Source organism: Pseudophryne corroboree, chromosome 9 (assembly GCF_028390025.1).
Source record: "Pseudophryne corroboree isolate aPseCor3 chromosome 9, aPseCor3.hap2, whole genome shotgun sequence".
NCBI classification, from domain to species: domain Eukaryota; kingdom Metazoa; phylum Chordata; class Amphibia; order Anura; family Myobatrachidae; genus Pseudophryne; species Pseudophryne corroboree.
The window spans coordinates 176,948,651-176,971,327 of record NC_086452.1 but is presented as its reverse complement, the minus strand read 5'-3'; the positions used below and the strand labels follow the sequence as shown (position 1 = coordinate 176,971,327).

Below are 22,677 nucleotides of genomic sequence, written 5' to 3'. Positions count from 1 at the left end.
CTTCAAGCGGAACATCTTCTTTGAAATCTGCCCGTTCTGATCCAGTCGGACAATATAACTGCAGTAGTGTACATAAACCGCCAGGGCGGAACAAAAAGCAGAGCGGCGATGGCAGAGGCCACAAAGATTCTCCGCTGGGCGGAAAGGCATACAAGCACGTTGTCAACGATCTTCATTCCAGGAGTGGACAACTGGGAAGCAAACTTCCTCAGCAGACACGATCTCCATCCAAGAGAGTGGGGTCTTCATCAAGAGGTCTTCACAGAAGTGACGAGTCTATGGCATCTCGTCTCAACAAGAAGCTTCAGAGATATTGTTCCAGGTCAAGGAACCCTCAAGCAATAGCAGTGGACGCCCTAGTGACACCGTGGGTTTTTCAGTCGGTGTATGTATTCCCTCCACTTCCTCTCATTCCGAAAGTTCTAAAGATCATAAGAAGAACAAAGGTTCAGGCGATCCTCATTGTTCCAAACTGGGCAAGGAGGGCTTGGTATCAAGATCTTCAGGAATTACTCATAGGGGATCCCTGGCCTCTTCCTCTATGCGAGGACTTGTTACAACAGGGGCCGTGCGTATACCAAGACTTACCACGGCTACGTTTGACGGCATGGCGGTTGAACGCCAAATCCTAGCTCGAAAGGGTATTCCCAGTGAGGTCATTCCCACACTTCTTCAGGCTAGAAAAGGAGTAACGTCTAAACATTACCACCGTATTTGGAGAAAATATGTGTCTTGGTGTGAATCCCATGAAGGCTCCTACGGAAGAATTTCAGTTAAGACGTTTTCTCCATTTTCTGCAAGTAGGTGTTGATGCGGGCCTAAAGTTGGGCTCAATTAAGGTACAGATTTCAGCCTTGTCGGTTTTCTTTCAGAAACCCTTGGCCTCCCTTCCAAAAGTTCAGACTTTCGTGAAAGGTGTGTTGCACCCACCAACCTCCCTTTGTGCCCCCAGTGGCACCATGGTATCTTAACGTGGTGTTGCAGTTCCTTCAATCACATTGGTTTGAGCCTTTACAGAAGGTGGAGTTGAAATTTGTCACTTGGAAAGTGGTCATGCTGTTGGCCTTGGCATCCACGAGGCGGGTGTCTGAGTTAGCGGCTTTGTCTCACAAGAGCCCTTATTTGATATTTCATGTAGATAGAGCAGAGTTGAGGACTCGTCAGCAATTTCGGCCGAAGGTGGTTTCATCTTTCCACATGAACCAACCTATTGTGGTGCCAGTGGCTACTGATACCTTGATTGAGTCGAAATCTCTGGATGTGGTCAGAGCTTTGAAAATTTATGTCACCAGAATGGCTCAAATTAGGAAAACAGAGGCTCTGTTTGTCCTGTATGCTCCCAACAAAATTGGGTGTCCTGCTACCAAGCAGACTATTGCACGCTGGATCTGTAATACAATCCAGCATGATCATTCTATGGTTGGATTGTCGTTGCCAAAATTGGTGAAAGCCCATTCTACCAGAAAGGTGGGCTCATCCTGGAGACCTCGGCATTACAACTCTGCCGAGCAGCTACTTGGTCGAGTCCAAATACTTTTGCTAAATTTTACAAGTTTGATACCCTGGCCGATGAAGACCTCATGTTTGGTGAATCAGTGCTGCAGAGTCATCCGCGCTCTCCTGCCCGTTCTAGAGCTTTGGTATAAACCCCATGGTTCTTATGGTATCCCCAGCATCCTCTAGGATGTATGAGAAAATAGGATTTTGATACCTACCGGTAAATCCTTTTCTCTTAGTCCGTAGAGGATGCTGGGCGCCTGTCCCTGTGCGGTCTGTGTCTGCCGTTATTAGTTATGGTAACACACAGATTGGATAACGTTATAGTCAGCCTGTTGCTGACATTGTTGAGGCCGTTGCCTTGAGTTATGTTGAATGCCAAGTTGTATGGCGTGCTTGAGGTGTGAGCTGGTATGAATCTCACCTTAGTTTAACAATAAAATCCTTTCCTCGAAATGTCCGTCTCCCTGGGCACAGTTCCTATAACTGGAGCATGGAGGAGGGGCATAGATGGAGGAGCCAGTTCACACCCTTTCAAAGTCTTAAAGTGCCCATGTCTCCTGCGGATCCCGTCTATACCCCATGGTTCTTATGGTATCCACAGCATCCTCTACGGACTAAGAGAAAAAGATTTACCAGTAGGTATCAAAATCCTATTTTATCTTTGAAGGCAATAGTAGTGGTATGATATTTGCTGCTTTTGAAAGCCAATATCTGATATGTCCTCTATCTGGGGGCCATATATTAAATGGCTTTTTAGAAAAGGGAGATGGAAGAAGGGCTTCCAGTACGTGGAGGATTGGTGCACCTTCCCTATTCTATCCTCCAAAAATAGATTCAGTTGCATTTTCCAGTGTGTTCTGGATGCGCCTTTGCAAATGTTTTACATCGACAAACTTATTTAGTACTATTTTGCAAATAGGGTTACATTGTCGCAACATTGTGTTCCCAAATTGCTTGATTTTTTTTAAATGCAACAATTGATAAAGACACCTTAAAACTGCTCTGTGGAGTCATATTTTGTGTCTATTTCTTATCTACATTTAATTCCCTACCTCTAATCATGGCATTTTTAAGTGCTGGGGAGCTGCCAGTATGGGAGGCGGCGGCCTACCTAGGCTTTAGGCCTGAATTCAAATGTATTTGCGAAATAACTTAATTTTCTACTTCTAAATTCATTCCTAAATTCACTACTTACTTTAATCCTGTAGTTGGGCTTTATGGGCATTGTTTTGTGTCCAGACCGAAGACAGGTGGTGTGCGTTTGTTGGAAAGGCAGGGAAGACCTCCGATACGCTGCATCTCCTGATGTGTGTCTCCCTCAAGTGGCTGTCAGCAAGCAAATGCATGCTAGACACCCCATTCCAAGATGATTGTGACATCACAGAACACGCATCATAGAACAGGCATATTAGAGCATAGGTCTTCAACCTGCGGACCTCCAGCTGCTGTGGAACTACACATACCAGCATGCAGTGCCCCAGTTTTAGCATACCTTAATAGCAAAACTGTGGCAGGGCATGCTGGGATGTGTAGTTTCACAGCAGCTGGAGGGCCATAGGTTGAAGACCCATGTGCTAGAGCCAAGCCACAGGTACATCGAATGATAACTAGCTGAATGTTTAAATCCTATTTTTTTTCCACAGCATTCCGATGCGGAAGGAACCATGAAACCATAGATCCTTCCATTGAGAAGGACATGCTGCCTGTTTGACTGCACTGTGCAAATTAAATCACGGAGCGAGTCGGCTTGTCGGTGGCTCTGGTGACTGGGTGGTTGGGTGGGCGGTGTGTCGGAGGTGGAGCACAAGCAAATGATGGTGCATCATCCAGCCACCAAGAGCGAAAACTCACGCAGGAGTGTGCCTGCTTGTCAGTGGGTTTTGCACCTTGCCAGATGTCAAGTCTACATGGACCAGCTGGAGGGGACAAGAGTAGGTTTGCAAAATCTTGATAGAAGAGCATATATGGTGGTGCATTCTCCATGATTGTGTCAGCTTATGTTTAGGTGCACTATGCTTTCCTCCACCCCATTTTGGCCTATGGCTAAGTTTTAGTCATTTTGGTTAAGATCAAGTGTAGTCAACAATCAATGTTCATCTTTGCGCCGTTGCAAATGTCTTACATCGACAAACGACAGTATATGTCCAGTGATACTGCCACATAAATCCAGTCCAGTGGTACTGCCGTATAAATCCAGTCCTGTGGCACTGCCGTATAAGTCCAGTGGTACTTCCATATATGTCCAGTGGTACTGCTGAATAAGTCAAGTCGTACTGCCATATAATTCCAGTGATATTGCCGTATATGTCCAGTGGTACTGCTGTATAAGTCCAGTGGTACTGCCGTATAAGTCCAGTGATATTGCCGTATATGTCCAGTGGTACTGCTGTATAAGTCCAGTGGTACTGCCGTATAAGTCCAGTGGTGCTATCCTGTGCTGTATATTATTTACTCCAAATAAAGGGTTTATTAATATTTAATCCAATAATTTTTACAGGGTTTGCCCTGTGTCGTGTATGGGTACGCTGTCCTGTGCCGCATATTGTGTTATATAACTCCAGAAAAATAATGGAGAACAAAAATGTGGAGGATAAAATAGGGAAAGATCAAAAACTACTTCCTACTAGTGCTGAAGCTACTGCCATTGGTCATGACATCAACGTCGTCTACCCAGGCCAATGCCCAATGTCATAGTAGAGGGCATGTAAAATCCAAAAAGCCAAAGTTTAATAAAATGACCCAAGAAAATAAATTTAAATGGTCTGAGGAGAAACGTAAACTTGCCAATATGCCATTTACGACACGCTGTGGCAAGGAACGGCTAACGCCCTGGCCTATGTTCCTGACTAGTAGTTCAGCTTCACATAACGATGGAAGCCCTCATCCTCCCGCTAGAAAAATGATAAGAGTTAAGCTGGTAAAAGCACAGCAAAGAGCTGTGCGTTCTAAGATGGTATCACAAATTCTCAAGGAGAGTCCAAGTGTGTCGGTGTTTGCTATGCCTGACCTTCCCAACACTTGATGGGAAGAGGTGACTCCTTCCACCATTTGCACGCCCACTGCAAGTGCTGGAAGGAGCACCCACAGTCCAGTTTCTGATATTCAAATTTAAGGTGTCACTGTTGAAGTACACCAGGATGAGGATATGGGTGTTGCTGGCGCTGAGGAGGAAGTTGACGCGAGAGGATTCTGATGGTGATATGGTTTCTTTAAATCAGGCACCGGGGGAGACAGTTGTCCATGGAATGAATAAGCCCATTGTCATGCCTTGGCAAAATACCAAAAAAGCCACCTCTTCAGTGTGGAATTATTTCTCCACAAAGCCAGACAATATGTGTCAAGCCATGTGTTGCCTTTGTCAATCCGTAATAAGTAGGGGTAAGGATGTTAACCACCAAGGATCATACTCCCTTATATGTCACCTGCAGCGCATTCATCAGAAGTCATTGTCAAGTTCAGCGTAAGCAGTCCACTGACACCTAAGTCCCTTCTTCCTCTTGTACCCAAGCTCCTGCAAGCCACACCACCAACTCCCTCAATGTCAATTTCCTCCTCAGTCAGGAATGTCAGTAGTCCTGCAGGCTATGTCACTGGCATGACTGACGAGTCCTCTCCTAACCGGGATTCCTCCTGAGTTTCCCTGAGTGGTACACCTACTACTGCTGCTGCTGTTGTTGCTGCTGGGAGTTGACCATCATCCCAGAGGGTAAGTCGGAAGACCACTTTTTCTACTTGAACTAAGCAATTGACTGTCCAACAGTCCTTTGCGAGGAAGATGAAATATGACAGCAGTCATCCTGTTGCAAAGCTGATAACTGAGGCCTTGACAGCTATGTTCCGGTATCCGCATGTGGTGCAGTGGGATTTAGACAATTGATGGAGGTAGTGTGTCCCTGGTACCATATCCCATCTAGATTCCACTTCACTAGGAAAACGATTCCCAGACTGTACAGGGACATTAAGAAAAGTGTCCTCAGTGTACGGAATAATGCGGTTGTACCCAGTGTCCACTTAACCATGGACATGTGGACAAGCGGATCAGGGCAAACTAAATACTACATGACTGTGATAGCCCACTGGGTAGATGTATTGCCTCCAGCAGCAACAACAGCAGCAGCAGCACCAGTAGCAGCACCTCACAAACGCCAGCTCATTCCTAGGCAGGCTATGCTATGTATCACTGGTTTCTTTAAGAGGCACACCACTGACAACCTCTTACGGAAACCGAGGTACATCATCACACAATGGCTTACCCCACTTAGACTCTCCAGGGGATTTGTGATATCGGACAATGCCACCAATATTGTGCGTGCATTACATCTAGGCAAATTCCAGCATGTCCCATGTTTTACACATACAATTAATTTGGTGGTGCAGAATTTATTGAAAAATTACAGGGGCGTGCAGGAGATGCTGTTGGTGGCCTGAAAAATTGCGGGCCACTTTCAGCATTCAGCCACCGCAGCAGAAGACTGGAGTGCCATCAAACACTCCTGAACCTGCCCTGCCATTACCTGAAGCAAGAGGAGGTAACAAGGTGGAATTCAACACTCTATATGCTTCAGAGGATGGAGGAGCAGCAATATGCCATTCAAGCCTATACATCCCCCTACTTTATATAGGCAAAGGAGGGGGAATGCACCTGACTCAAGCGCAGTGGAGAATGATTTCCATCTTGTGCTAGGATCTCCAACCCTTCAAACTTACCACAGTGTAGTCAGTTCTGACACTGCCAGCTTGAGTCAGGTCATTCCCCTCATCAGGCTTTTGCAGAAGCAGCTGGAGAAATTGAAGGAGGAGCTAAGATGGATCAAGTCCGCTATGTATGTGGGACTTGTGGATGGAGCCCTTCATTCGCTTTGCCAGGATTCAAGAGTGGTCAATCTGTTGAAATCAGAGCACTACATTTTTACCACTGTGCTCGATCCTAGGTTTGAAGCCTACGTTGTATCTCTCTTTCCGGCAGACACAAGTCTGCAGAGGTTCAAAGACTTGCTGGTAAGACAGCTGTCAACTCAAGTGGAAAGTGACCCGTCAACAGCTCCTCCTTCATTTTCTCCTGCAACTGGGGCTGCGAGGAAAAGGATAAAATTTCTGAGCCCACCCGCTGGCGGGGATGCAGGGCAGTCAGGAGCAAGTGTTGACATCTGGTCCGGACTGAAGGAGCTACCAACGATTACTGACATGTCTACTGTCATTGCATATGACGCTGTCACCATTGAAAGAATGGTGGAGGATTATATGGGTGACAGCATCCACGTAGGCATGTCAGACAGTCCGTATGTATACTGGCAGGAAAAAGAGGCAATTTGGAGGCCCTTGCACAAACTGGCTTTATTTTACCTAAATTGCCCCCCCCCCCTCCAGTGTGTACTCCGAAAGAGTGTTTAGTGCAGCCGGTAACCTTGTCAGCGATCGGCATAGGAGATTACTTCCACAAAATGTGGACAAGATGATGTTCATCAAAATGAATTATATATTCCTCCAGGAAGCCATTTACCAGCAATTGCCTCCAGAAAGTACACAGTGACCTGTGATTGTGGATTCCAGTGGGTAAAAATTAATAATCTGTGAGGAGGAGGAGGAGGATGTACACGCTGAAAGGGGTGAGGAATCGGAGGATGAGGATGACATCTTGCCTCTGTAGAGCCAGTTTGTGCAAGGAGAAATTAATTGCTTTTTTTTGGGTGGGGGGGATTAATTGCTTCTTTTTTTGTAGGGGCCCAAACCAACCAATCATTTCAGCCACAGTTGTGTGGCAAACCCTGTCACTGAAATGATTGGTTTGCTAAAGTGTGCATGTTCTGTTTGTACAACATAAGGGTGGGTGGAAGGGCCCAAGGACAAATCCATCTTGCACCTCTTATTTTTTTCTCTTTGCATCATGTGCTGTTTGGGGCCTAGTTTTAAAAGTGCCATCCTGTCTGACACTGCTGTGCCACTCCTAGATGGGTCAGGTGTTTGTGCCGCCCACTTGTGTCACTTAGCTTAGTCACCCAGCGACCTCGGTGCACATCTTTTTTTTCTTTGCATTATGTGCTCTTTGGGGCCTAGTTTGTAAAACTGCCATCCTGTCTGCCACTGCAGTGCCACTCCTAGATGGGCCAGGTGTTTGTGCCGCCCACTCAGTGGCGGATCCAGGGGGGGGGGGCACTCGGGCCCGTGCCCCCCCTGTCAGTTGTGACCTTCTGTCCCCACCCCCCCACCCCCGGCGCCACACAGGGAGATGACGGGCGCCCGCTGAGATTGTGTTACCAGCGGGCGCCCGTCTCCCTGCACAGCGGCAGCCGGAGGCAGGAGCTCAGTACTTAGCTCCGGCTTCCGGTGCTGTCACTGTGCGGCGTGCGCTATGGGAGAGACGTCAGTCATGACGTCTCTCTCATAGTGCTGACTGAGGAGCAGACGCCCAGGGAGGAGTAGGACTGCAGCGTCCTGGAAGCGGGAACGGGGCTCGGTAAGTATGTTTTTTTTCTTCCTTAATTTAGCGGGGGCATCTACTGGGGGCAAACTACGGGGGACATTACTACTGGGGGGGCATCAACAGGGGGCATTACTACTGGGGGGGCAAACTACTGGGGGCATTATAACTGGGGGGCATCTACTGGGGGCATCACTACTGAGGGGTCATCTATTGGGGGCAGCTACTGGGGGACATTTTTACTGGGGGCATTACTACTGGGGGTCATCTATTGGGGCAAACTCGTAGGGGGCATTATTACTGGGGGGGTCATCTATTGGGGGCAGCTACTGGGGGCATTATTACTGGGGGGCATCTACTGGGGCATTACTACTGGGGGTCATCTATTGGGGGCAGCTACTGGGGGACATTTTTACTAGGGGCCATCTACTGGGGGCATTATTACTGGGGGGCATCTACTGGGGGCATTACTACTGGGGGCTCATCTATTGGGGGCAAACTCCTAGGGGGCATTACTACTGGGGGCAAACTACTGGAGGACATTATTACTGGGGGCATCTACTGGGGGCAAACTGCTGGGGGACATTTTTACTGGGGGGCATCTACTGGGGGCAAACTACTGGGGGACATTATTACTGGGGGGCATCTACTGGGGCAAACTACTGGGGGACATTATTACTGGGTGGCATCTACTGGGGGCAAACTACTGGGAGACTATTACTGGGGGCCAACTACAAAGGTGCTAACTACTGGCGGCGTAACTACAGGGGCATTACTACTGGCGGCTTAACTACGGGGGCATTACTACTTGGGGGCTAAACTACAGGGGGGCAAAACTACTGGGGGCTTAACTACAGGGGCCAAACTACTGGGGGATAACTACAGGGGCCAAACTACTGGGGGCATTACTACTGAAGGCTAAGCTGCAAGGGGGCATAACTACAGGGGCTAAACTACAATGGGGCAAACTACAGGGGGGCATTACTACTGGCGGCTAAACTACTGGGGGCATTTACCACCGGGAGGCTAAACTAAAGGGGGGGGGGTAAACTACTGGGGTCATAACTGCAGGGGAATTACCACTTGGGGCATAATGACTGGGGGCATTACTACAGGCAACATTACTACTGGGGGCAATACGGGCATTGCAAAAGGGGCACCACTACTATGGGGTCTATATAAGGGGCACTACCAGTACAGTGGACATTGCATAATGAGCGCTACAACTGTGGGCATTGTATAAGAAGCGCTACCTCACATGCACCGAAGCCGCACGCAAATGTACTTGCCCCTTCCATGGTGCCCCCCCTATCATTTTCTTCTGGATCTGCCCCTGCGTCCACTTGTGTCGCTTATCTTAGTCATCTAGTGACCTCGGTGCAACCTTTTGGCTTAAAAACAATATTGTGAGGTGTGAGGTGTTCAGAATAGACTGGAAATGAGTGGAAATGAATGTTATTGAGGTTAATAATATCGTAGAATCAACATTACCCCCAAATTCTGTGATTTTAGCTGTTTTTATGTTTTTTTCAAAAATCATCCAGATCCAAAACCAAAACCAAAACCCTGAAAGGGTGGTTTTGGCAAAACCAATTCAGATTCAAATCACGAGTGAGGATCCAGATCCAAAACCAAAACACGAAAAGTGCCCGCTGCACATCTTTACATGGAACATGTAGGCAGTGTGGTGGCAGTGAGTCCTGACTCCCAGCTCTGTTACAGAAAGCCCACGCCTTCTGTCCCAGATGGTGCCTGGAGCTCAATCTCCACTCGCTCCACCTTCGCTACGTCCCTGACTATGCCCCTGGATAATATTGCATTTGGCCTGTGGCTTTTATCATGGGATATATATTTGGGCACAAGGTCTATAGCATTACTGTATTACTATATATTTGGGCACTAGACAATGGCTCATATACTGTGGTTACTAGGCCCTGTTTCTTTTTCTGAAAATAGGGTTGTGTATTGTGATTATTAGGTGCTGTTTCTTGCCCCATTTGGGCTGTGTATAGAATATAGAAACTGCACGTACAGTATTTAGGGCTATGGTGGGAATCAAACCCATGACCTCAGTACTGTGAGGCAGTAATGTTAACCATTACACCGCTCATGCTGCTTTAATGGTTATGCAATTACTATGACAGCATTCAAAATATTGACATACAATATGTCAACATTCAACATGCTGCCATTGACAAAATGTTGACATATTTAAACTGTCGACATTATGCATGTCTACAATATGAACATATGAGCATTAGAGTTCATGTTGTGGCAGCACGGATGGTGTAATGGTTAGCATTACTACCTCACAGCACTGAGATCATGGGTACGATTCACACTACGGCCATAACTGTGGGGAGTTTGTATATTGTGCTTGCGTGGGTTTCCTCCGGGTACTCCGGTTTTCTCCCACAATCCACTGGTAGGTTAACTGGTTCCAACAAATTTAGCCTTAGCGTGAATGTGTGTGCGTGTACACGTGGTAAGGAATATAGATTGGAAGCTCCACTGTGGCAGGCACTGATGTGAATATGCAAATATTATATCTGGAAAGCACTAAGGAATATTTGTGCACTATATAAATAACTGGTAATAAATAAATAAATTAATTCATTAATTAGTGTTAGGCTGTGGTTAGGGTAAGGGTAAAATAGTACTGTCGATATTATCACTGTCAACAAACATAATGTGAATGTTGACACTTTGAATGTTGGCATTCAGACCATGTAGGCATCCTTGTTTTGACATTTTAAATATTGACATCCTGAACATTGAACCTGTACCATGCCCATTTCATGTTCTCTTTACTGAAGTACCAACCAAAGATAAGCCTAAATGTATGTTTCCCTCTCTCACAGAAAGGCAAACCTCAGAAATAACAGGTAATAGAGCACAGAATGTTCCTATAAAGTTCTTTTTTTAAAACACTCTGCAATGTTAAATGGTCTCATTTTCAGTGTTATAAAAAGATATGATAGCCTAGGTGCAGTATCCACCAATAGTGCGAAAGGCAATATAGAAATCAGGAAACGGCATCAGCCGTCTACAATACTTACATTCAATGCAAGTACTGAGCAACAGTTACATCATGGCAATGAGGAAAGTACTACACTTCATCGCACTGTGTCACATAATCTCAGTGACCAAGACTTCTTTTATCCAACTTAATAATGGAAGTTATGAAGATATTGTCATTGCAATTCATTCTGGAATACAGGAGAACATTGAGATTATTGACAAAATTAAGGTAAGGATGTTAAAATATTTTAACTTTATATTTTTAATACATGTGCTTTGTGACACATATGCACATTACTAACTCATTGTTATTTATATATACCATTAGAGATAGGCAATAAAATCTAAACACACACACACACACACACACACACACACACACACACACACACACACACACACACACACACACACACACAGTCAAATATAATGGACCGGCACTCACATTTAGTTAAACAGTGGCTTGCTGCGGTGCCTTCCTTAGTTCTAATGTGAAACCATGCATATTGAAGGTATGAGGCAGCACTCTACAGACTTAATAATCAATAATCTCCGTCCTTTGTATATACAGGTTGAGTATCCCATATCCAAATATTCCGAAATACAGACTTTTTTGAGTGAGTGTGAGATGGTGAAAACTTTGTTTTTTGATGGCTCTATTTACACAAACTTTGTTTAATACACAAAGTTATTATACATATTGTATTAAATGACCTTCAGGCTGTGTGTATAAGGTGTATATGAAACATAAATGAATTGTGTGAATGTACACACACTTTGTTTAATGCACAAAGTTATAAAAAATATTGGCTAAAATGACCTTCAGGCTGTGTGTATAAGGTGTATATTTAACATAAATGCATTCTGTGCTTATATTTAGGTCCCATCACCATGATATCTCATTATGGTATGCAATTATTCCAAAATACGGAAAAATCCCATATCCAAAATACCTCTGGTCCCAAGCATTTTGGATAAGGGATACTCAACCTGTATCTATAAAAATTAAATATTCTGTTGGACCCTGAAGAGAATTTTGTGAACCACTTACTTTGGTTTTGCTTCTGTAGCATGCTGCGCTCTCCTCTCTCCAACACGGTGACTGCAAGGAGGTGGGCCGGCGGCACTGCGTATCGGCTGGGAATTTCTTTCCGGCACAGAGTACCGCCCCGTATCGCCATACTTGCAGCACTGCTGCAGTATATACTCCAAAACCTGAATGTTACCAGAATTTTAACTATGTTGCAACATTGACGATATACTGTACATCGCGTGTAGTTATTAGTACTGTAGCTGCCAGCTCTAGCTGGGTAATTGGCTGACATATATGTCGTAACAGTTATGATTTCCAACTGAGGCTACTTGCTTGATGTTGCTTTGTTCAGGCACTGAGCAGATTAGTCTATGAGTGTCCAAATATATGAGTTTATTCCACGAAGTCTGTGGTTAGGTAGGTAAGGCCAGCGCTGCCATCTGTGATTGTGGGGCCCGGGACTGACAAAATAGAAAGGGCCCCCCTCAAAAAACACTATTCTGCCACACTGCTCCACCCCTATGCGCTGTCACACATTGTGGCGTTACATATAGGTGGAGCTTTTAAGGATCTGCAGGAACAGTTCACAGAGAGCTGATGCACAGGGAAGGCTTCTTGTAAGAAATCCTCTCTGCAGATCAGCCCGCTGTTGTTGTGCAGCCTGGTGCAGCTCTCTAGGTATCAGCGGTAAGAGCAAGGGAAGGGCCTCCCTCTCTATAAAGGCCTGGGACTCCAGTCCCCACAGTTTCCCCGATGACTGCCCTGGGTAAGGCTACTCACACTGTCTTCCATAACATAGGTACTGTCTATTATTTGGTTATAGTAAGAGACTTTCCTCCTTAGAGGCTTGCTATAAAATATTACCCTTATCCTCTTTGTATTAGCTGGATCAGCTAAACGGACTCCACTTTAATGGTAGCACTTAGGCTGCAGCCATTCTTTCAGTCACAATTTTACTGTGGCTTCTGTCTGCTGGACAAAAGGCTTTATCTGGCCTAGCTGATAACTGCTGAAGGTTACAACTGATGAAGTCCTCTTCCTTCAACTTATATTACATACAGTATGTGCTGGCTGGGTAAGTGCCTGTCCTTCTGTGTGTAGCAGGTGTATAGTATGGGTGATTACTGCCCACAAAACTACCTCACAAATCTGTAGTAAATATGGCTCTCCATTTGTCCACTCAGCCAGAAGCCTTTACACTACCTGTGGATCCCTCCTCCTTTCACAGCTGAGGGGGATTCGGCTTCTAACCCAGCAGGTGCATACAGGTCCGCCTCTCCACAACAGCCATGCCCTGGATCTGCCTCCAACTTTACCCTGCTCTGGAGAGAAATGGCCAAATCAGCCTCTGTTCACAGCTAAGGTGCCTGCTTCATCCCTCTGCTGCGCTGCGGTCTCCCTCAAAAACTGCTTCTACTGTCAATCCTCCAACTAATCATATTTAAATCAAATTATTTCAAAATTACACTGACATTAACCCCATTGGTGCCGAGAGAGAGGGGGGCAGGGGGGTACAGATTACCTGGGCCTTGGCATGCCAGGGGGCCCAGGTCAGAGCACACCAGTAGGCATTTTTTGGGGGATGGGGGAGGGGTATTTGTTTTCTTTATTATAAATCAGTGGGCGGATGGGCGTGCGAGCAGCTGGTTGGGCCACTGGGAGGAGGAATGTATGTGTGTGTCACCTGGTTGTTTGTCTCTTGTTATGGACGTCCCTCACAGCCACTTCCAGCTGTCAAACCACTGCTAGAATCTCGTGAGATGATGATGTCAATCTCTACAGATGGCTCTGGATGACCTCTTTGGACTCAGCAGGCTCCAGGTGGTGGGCAGGGACTGGGAGGGGCAGGCATGCAGCTGGCTGGGCGTGGCCCATGGGTTCTAGAAGTGGCGCAGCTCACCTCAGTTATTAAGAATCAGCAGCAGTGCTGTCATCTCGTCGTGAGCTAGTCTGTTAGGCTGCGACACTGTGAGTTGAGAACTGTGACTGTGAGGGACAGACACACCATTGTGGTGCTGCAGGCAGCTGCTAACAATTTATTAATTCTATATAAATACTCTATAATGCATGCATCCATACATTACCATTAGTGATAGTAATATATATATATATATATATATATATTTCTATTACATCCTAGGGGATGCTGGGGTCCATATTAGTACCATGGGGTATAGATGGGTCCTTTGGGAGCCACTGGCACTTTAAGAGTTTAATAGTGTGGGCTGGCCCCTCCCTCTATGCCCCTCCTATCAGACTCAGTTTAGAAAATGTGCCCGGAGGAGCCAGTCACAGCTAGGGGAGCTCTTAGGAGTTTTTCCAGATTTATTTTTTTCTAAGAGTGTTAGGTACTGGGAGGCTGCTGGCACCAGCCTTCCTGCTTCGTGGTACTTAGGGGGGGAGTAGGAACCAACTCTTGAAGTTAATGGTTCTCTATCTCCGCTGACAGGACACTGAGCTTCTGAGGGTGCTGATCGCAAGCCCACGAGGCGACCGCTCACTCCCGCAGTACGGCCGCCACCCCCTAACAGAACCAGAAGAAAGAAGAGTGGTGAGTACAGTGCTGGTGGCCTGGTTAGTGGGTCACTGGTGGGAATGGTGGCACAAGGGTGGGAGCGCAGCTCTGGCAGGCTGCGCTCCGTACAGGCTCAGCAACATGTATATGTAGACTCTGCTGAGGGGCTTCCTGGGCCAGCAAATATCACCCTAACACTGGTAAAACAGCTAACAGGAGCTAATCCCGCTGTTAGCTTACAGAGACCTCAGACCAGTATAATCATTGTGCGGGAAGCCGCGCGCCATTACAGGGGGTGGGGCTTCTCAGAGCAGTTCCAGCACTTACCAGCGCCATTTTCTCCCTGCAAGAACGCTGAACAAACACTCACAAGGAGCACTGCACCCTACCTAACTCCAGTTACTGCAGTACCAGGGTGTTAGAGACGGGGGGGAGAGTGTATTTAGTACTATTCAACCTATTAAGGTTGAATAGTCAGCGACGGGCATTTTATCATAATAGCTGTCCACAGGGGCACTGTATGGCTGGCTCCTTATACTCTGTGACTCTCTGAAGGCACTTTGGAGGAAACTGTGTCTGACATTTCCATGTATGTGTGTGTGAGTGTATATATCCACATTACCATGTCTAAGGGTTCTGTATCTTGTGCTGCAGAGTGTGTATCTTCACCTGAGAAGTCTATTCCATGTACTCAGGACTACAATGTGCTTTCCCAGCCTTCTTAATCCGAACCCCCGTGAGTGGATTCTTTAAGGCGAATGATATCCCAGATTTCATCAAGGATGTCCCCTAGTGAGAAAGAGATGCAGTTTTTGAGAAAATCTGTAGAGGGGTTGCAGCATTCAGCACCCACTACTTCCTCTACTAGCCCACCTACAAACCCAAAGAAGCGTACAATTGCCCAGATAATGCAAGTTGATACTGATACCGACTCTGATACAGGGGACGATGATGGGTATATGCAGGGGGGTGATGCATCCCTTGCTAAGGGAGTGCAGCTTATGATTGAAGCCATTAGGAATGTTTTACGTATTTCAGAGAAGGTTCCCTGCTTCTAAGGAGTTAAATTCTTTATTTGAAAAATCCTGGGAAAACCCAGAGAAAAAATTCCAGATCCCTAAAAGAATTCTCATTGCTTTCCCATTCCCTGAGGAGGATAGAAAGAAGTGGGAAAACCCGCCTATAGTAGACACTTCTGTATCTAGGTTGTCTAAAAGGGTAGTTTTACCTGTCCCTGGTTGAACTGCCTTAAAAGAGCCAGCTGACCTCAAGATTGAGACTACGCTCATATCTCTTTACACTGCTACAGGTGTGGCGTTAAGGCCCACGATTGCTTGTGCGTGGATTTCTAAGGCCATAGTAAAGTGGTCCGGCACATTACTAGAGTACTTAGATTCTATGGATAGATGTGGCATTGAATTGTTTTTGCGCCACATACACGATTCTGCTGGGTTCCTGGTGAAGGCCATGAAGAACCTTGGTTTGCTGAATGCGAGGGCTACGGCTATGGCGTTCTCAGCGCGCAGAGGACTCTGGCTACGCCAATGGACTGCAGATGCAGAATCCAAGAAAAGTGTGGAGAACCTACTCTTCACAGGTCAGGCCCTGTTTGGGGATACATTGGATGCGTGGATCTCCATGGCAACAGTGGGTAAGTCAACCTTTCTCCCCTCTGCAACACTACCGACTAGGAAATCTTATCCTACGTCTACACTGCTGTCCTTTCGGACCGCAAAATTTTAAAAATCCAGATCCCCGTCCTTCTTCAGGGATGGTCGGGGAAAATCCAGAAAACCTGCACCAACAGGATCTCATGAACAGAAACCAAGTTCCGCTTCCTAAAAATCTACAGCATGACGGTGGACCTTCCAGCCTGGGGATCGGGCAGGTGGGAGCGAGACTAAAAATTTTCAGTCAGATCTGGGTGTCATCATGCCTGGACACCTGGGTGACAGACTGGAGTTTCAGGAACTCCCACCACACAGATTCTTCATGTTATGCTTACCAGTTTCGCTGACAGTAAGTGCTATCCTGCAGGAAACCATTCAAAAATTGGTCCGAACAAATGTTATTGTTTCAGTTCCACCTAAACTAATACACAAGGGTTTTTACTCAAACCTATTTGTGGTGCCGAAACCAGACGGTTCGGTAAGGTCAATATTAAACCTAAAGTCCTTGAACCCCTACTTGAGAGAGTTCAAATTCAAGATGGAGTCTCTGAGAGCGGTGACCTCAGGTCTGGAAGAAGGGTAATTCCTGGTATCCCTGGATATCAAGGATGCGTACAGTACCTTCACATTCCGATCTGGCCACCTCACCAGGCTTAGCTCCGATTTGCGTTACTGGGTTATCACTATCAGTTCCAGGCACTGCCTTTTGGCCTCTCCACAACACCGAGAGTGTTCACCAATGTCATGGCAGTGATGATGCAACTCCTTCACAGGCATGGAGTGAACATAATTCCATATTGGGACAATCTGCTGATAAAAGCATCAGCCAGTGAGAAGTTGTTGCAGAGTATTGCTCACTCAACTCGACTACTTCAGGATCATGGGTGTATCCTAAACCTTCCAAAGTCACATTTGGAACTGACACGGAGATTGCCTTTTCTGGGGATGATACTCGACACGGAAGTGCAGAGGGTGTTTCTACCAGTAGAGAAAGCGTTGGTGATTCAATCAATGGTACGGGATGCTCTGAAGCCAGCCCGGATATTGGTTCATCAGTGCATTTGCCTCCAGGGGAAGATGGTAGCCTCATACGAGGCTCTTCAGTATGGAAGATTCCATGCAAGGTCATTTCAACTGGATCTTCTCAACAAATGGTCGGGGTCGCATCTTCACATGCACCAGCGGATTCATCTGTCGCCAAAAGCCAGAATTTCGCTCCTCTGGTGGCTGCAAACTTCTCACTTACTTGAGGGCCGCAGGTTTGGGATTCAGAATTGAATCCTTGTAACCACGGATGTAAGTCTCAGAGGTAGGGGATCAGTCACCCAAGGGGAAAACTTCCAAGGAAGGTGGTCCAGTCAGGAATCTCTCCTTCCAATAACCGTTCTGGAACTGAGGGCCATATGTCTTGGTGTGAATCCAAGAAGTTTCCAACTGTGTAATTTCAACTGGGATGGTTTCTCCTCTTTCTGCAAGCAGGTGTGGATGTGGGCCTATGCTTGGGCTCCATAAAGGTCCAGATTTCTGCCTTGTCCATTTTCTTCCAGAAACAATTGGCTGCCCTCCCTGAGGTTCAGACATTCTTGAAAGGGGTTCTGCACATCCAACCACCCTTTGTGCCTCCTACGGCAACTTGGGATCTTAATGTGGTGCTGCAGTTCCTGCTATCAGATTGGTTAGAACCTTTGCAGCAGGTGGACGTCAAGTTTCTTAATTGGAAGGCGGTCACACTGTTGGCATTAGCATCTGCTAGATGTCACGATCCGGGTATCTGGACGCCATTACTTGCCTTTTAGATGCCTCCTGAAGCTGGTTCCGCGTTCCAGGGCCGGATCTCATCTGTGTTACTGATGTCCACACTCTGCATATCCCTCCTGTCACTCTGAGACGCTGTCACAGCGGCGCCATGTTTGAATCTAGTATGGCGTCTCCCGTCCTCCGCGGCCTCCGCCGCCGCTCCTGAGTTCCAGTATGCAGGTTGTCAGAGTGGTGCTCCATGCCTGCCGCGGCCTCCGCTGTCATCCATGTGTCTCAGTGTGCAGTTGTCAGTTTGGCGTCTCCTGTCCTCCGCGGCTGGCGCCGCCATTGCTGCTATATTTCCACATGGTTTTCCAAACCAACTTTCCCTCCAATACTAAAATGGGCGCAGCTATGTTTGTTCCAGTCACATGTTCAATCTCCACCAATCCGCTGCACTGTGAATCTGCATGATTGGCCAGCCAATGCCTGCCCTGCAGCAGGTATAAGTATCCTGTGCCTGAACCAGGAAATGGTCAGTGCTTTGGTTGTCAAACCTAGTTCCAGTCTCTCTCTCCTGTGGTTGTTTCTCCAGGTTCCAGCTCCTGTCTCCAGCATCCACTAAGAGACCTGCACCTGCCTTCCATCCTGCAGTGCAGCCTGACTCTGCAGTCCTCCGTGGCTATTCCAGCTTCCAGCTATTAACCCATCTGCTTCCAGCGGTCAGCTTCCAGCAGTATCCAGTTCCTTTAAAGTGCCGTTGTTGTTCCAGTGGATCCCTACTTACCAGCAGTATCCACAACCACCGGTAACCTCTTTTCAACTCTTCTGTTTCCACGCTCCCTAGCATCTTACAGTATCCACTCCGTGTCTTCATCACCTGGCTGGTTTCATCCAGCATCCACTCCGTGTCTCTACCACCTGGCTGGTTCCATCCAGTATCTACAACAGTCTATTCAAGTTACCAGCTTCATCTAATACATCTACTGGCGTGTTCCTCGGCTACCTTCACTACTACAGCCAGGCCTGGTAAGGTTATTCCATCAAAGGACTTTAACATCTGTTCCTTAACCTACCAGTGCTCTGTGATACCTTCTATGGTTATAGTGATCCAGGAACTGTATTATTTGCCACTGATTATTATCAACTGTGAATACTGTTGTTTCAATACGGAGCCTGTTAATAAAGCTTTCATTGACTTTTAACCTGGTTGTCATGGTCACACCTTCGGGTAATCCTTCTACACTTACATGTCCAGGGGTCTGATTAAACCTCCCAAGTTTAATTTCATTTCAGCCCCTACAACTGAGGCTTCCTCCTGTCAGCCTAAACCCTCAGTTGTGACAGTAAGCACTGACCATATGAATCCAGTCGGAGACCAGGATCCAGCGGCCATGCCGATGCAAGAACTGGCAGCCAGACTCGAACATCAGGAGGCTGCACAAGGCCACATCATCCGCTGTCTCTAGGATCTCTCTACCCGGCTGGATAGGATTCAAACGACCCTCCGTGGACCTGGTACGTCTGGTGCGTCCACCACAGTGACACCAGCTGTAACCCGACCCACCTTACCCATTTCTACTCCACGTCTTCATCTTCCAACGCCAGCAAAATTTGACGGATCTCCAAGATTCTGCAGGGGATTTCTCAACCAATGTGAAATCCATTTTAAGCTACAACCTGGCAATTTCCCCAGTGACCGTACTAAAATTGCCTATATTATTTCCCTTCTCAGTGGCTCAGCCCTTGACTGGGCATCACCTTTATGGGAGAAGTCTGATACCCTGCTGTCCTCCTATACTGACTTTGTAGCTACATTCAGGCGCATCTTCGACGAGCCAGGCCGGGTAACCTCTGCTTCATCTGAGATTCTCCGTTTATGCCAGGGAACACGTACTGTGGGACAGTATCTTATACAGTTCAAAATCCTGGCATCCGAACGGGCATGGAATGACGAGGCCCTGTATGCTGCATTCTGGCATGGCTTATCAGAACGCATCAAGGATGAATTAGCTACCAGAGACTTGCCTTCTAAGTTGGATGAGCTAATTTCACTTTGCACAAAAGTTGATCTACGGTTCAGAGAAAGAGCAACTGAGCGAGGAAGATCATCTATTCCAAAATCTTCTGCTCCTCCTCCTCGTCAACCGTCTCCATCCAAAGATGAGCCCATGCAAATTGGTCGTTCCCGTCTATCTCCCGCTGAGCGCCGAAGACGTCTCTCTGAGTCTCTCTGAGTCTCTCTGTCTCTACTGTGCAGCTCCGTCTCACGCTATCTATGCCTGTCCCAAACGTTCGGGAAACTTCAAATCCTAGCTCGCAAAGGAGAGGGCCGGCTAGGAGTAATGATCTCCTCTCCATCTCCTCATGATTGTAATCTCCCAGTCTCGCTTCAAATTGCTCAATGATATAGGAACGTCATTGCCCTCCTTGATTCCGGAGCAGCTGGGAATTTCATAACCGAAGCTTATGTTAAACGGTGGTCCCTACCCACCGAGAGACTTCCCTCGTCCATTTCCTTGACTGCCGTGGATGGCAGTAAGATTTTTGACGCAGTTATTTCTTTAAGGACTCTACCAGTTCGTCTGAGAGTAGGAGTTCTTCATTCAGAATTTATTTCCTTTCTAGTGATTCCAAGAGCCACACATCCAGTGGTTTTGGGCCTTCCATGGCTCCGTCTCCACAATCCATCGATTGACTGGACAACTACGCAGATACTAGCATGGGGTCCCTCCTGTGCTGAGACCTGTTTGTCCAAAGTGCTTCCTGTTTGTTCTTCCTCCCCCAGGTCGTCTGATGTTCCACCTCCTCCATATCAAGACTACACGGACGTGTTCAGTAAAGCCTCCGCTGATATCCTTCCTCCTCATAGAGAATGGGACTGTCCAATTGATCTCATCCCAGGGAAGGTTCCACCTCGAGGCCGAACTTATCCGTTGTCCCTACCAGAGACGCATTCCATGGAGGAGTACATCAAGGAGAACCTGGCGAAGGGTTTTATTCGACCTTCCTCCTCTCCAGCTGGCGTAGGCTTCTTTTTCGTTAAGAAGACGGTAGCCTGCGGCCGTGCATTGACTACAGAGGTTTGAATGACATTACCATTAAGAACCGATATCCTTTACCCTTGATTACAGAGCTCTTCGATAGAGTTAGTGGAGCAACCATCTTTACAAAGTTGGATTTGAGGGGTGCCTACAATCTCATCCGGATCCGTGAGGGTGACGAGTGGAAGACCGCCTTTAACACCCGTGATGGACATTATGAGTACCTCGTCAGGCCCTTCAGATTGAGCAACGCTCCAGCTGTTTTCCAGCATTTCGTGAATGAGATCTTCAGAGACATCCTATAATGCCATGTCGTGGTTTATCTAGATGATATCCTTATCTTTGCCAATAATCTAGAGGAACATCGCTTCTGTGTAAAGGAGGTTCTGTCCCGTCTCCGTGTCAATCATCTCTATTGCAAATTAGAGAAATGTGTTTTTGAAGTCAAATCCATTCCGTTTCTAGGTTACATTGTGTCCGGTTCCGGACTAGAGATGGGTCCTGAGAAACTACAAGCAATCCAGAATTGGCCGATACCCCTAACCCTCAAAGGGGTCCAGAGGTTCTTAGGGTTTGCCAATTACTACATAAAGTTTATACGAGACTTTTCCACCATTGTGGCGCCTATCACTGCATTAACCAAGAAGGGTGCTAATCCGTCCAAGTGGTCTGAAGAAGCTACACAAGCTTTTCATCTATTAAAGCAACGGTTCATCTCTGCACCAGTTCTGAAACAGCCCGACATCGACTCTCCTTTCATCCTTGAGGTGGATGCCTCCTCCGTTGGAGTAGGAGCGGTGTTATCCCAGAGGGCTAAAGATGGTCATCTGCATCCTTGCAGTTTCTTCTCCCGGAAGTTCTCCCCAGCTGAGCGCAACTATGCCATTGGCGACCAGGAGTTGCTAGCCATCAAGCTCGCTCTAGAGGAGTGGAGATATCTGTTGGAGGGAGCTTCTCATTCAGTCACTATACTTACCGACCACAAGAATCTTTTATATCTGAAAAGCGCACAATGTCTTAACCCTCGTCAGGCCAGATGGGCACTTTTCTTTTCCAGGCTCGATTTTAAACTCCAGTTCTGTCCGGGTTCTCAGAATCGCAAGGCCGATGCCCTTTCCCGCTCATGGGAGCAAGAAAATGAGTCAGAGTCTTCGGACAAGCATCCTATTATTAATCCGTTGGCATTCTCCACGGTAGGGATGGACTCTACGCCCCCACCAGGGAAAAGTTTTGTGAAGCCGGTGTTAAGGAAGAAGCTCATGCATTGGGCCCATGCTTCCCGTTTTGCCGGACATACAGGCATTCAGAAAACCCTTGAGTTTATCTCTAGGTCCTATTGGTGGCCAACTCTGAAGAAGAACGTCATAGAGTTTATTGCCTCTTGCCCAAAGTGTGCCCAACACAAAGTCTCCCGCCAGTCGCCTGCGGGGCAACTGGTTCCATTATCTGAATACCATCTGGGTGGTAGTTGACCGGTTCACCAAGATGGCACATTTCGTACCTCTCACCGGTCTTCCGTCAGCTTCCAAGCTGGCTCAAGTGTTTATTCAAGAGATCTTGCGACTCCACGGTCTTCCTGAAGAGATCATCTCTGATCGTGGAGTACAATTTGTAGCCAAATTTTGGCGAAGTTTATGTCAAGCCCTCCAAGTCAAGTTGAAGTTTTCTACAGCTTACCATCCTCAGACCAATGGTCAAACCGAGAGGGTGAATCAGGACTTGGAGGCCTTCCTCCGCAT

The 22,677-nt window shown here is 47.0% G+C and overlaps 1 protein-coding gene across 1 annotated transcript in view; it reads left to right on the top strand.

The window, feature by feature from the left end:
• Window positions 1–11,009: 11,009 nt before the first annotated feature.
• LOC134958768 (calcium-activated chloride channel regulator 1-like) overlaps window positions 11,010–22,677 on the top strand; it is a 195,581-nt gene continuing 183,913 nt past the window's right edge. Inside the window, exon 1 of the mRNA XM_063941504.1 lies at window positions 11,010–11,168. Coding sequence (XP_063797574.1) covers window positions 11,010–11,168 — 159 coding nt within the window. The remainder of the gene's footprint in view (window positions 11,169–22,677) is intronic.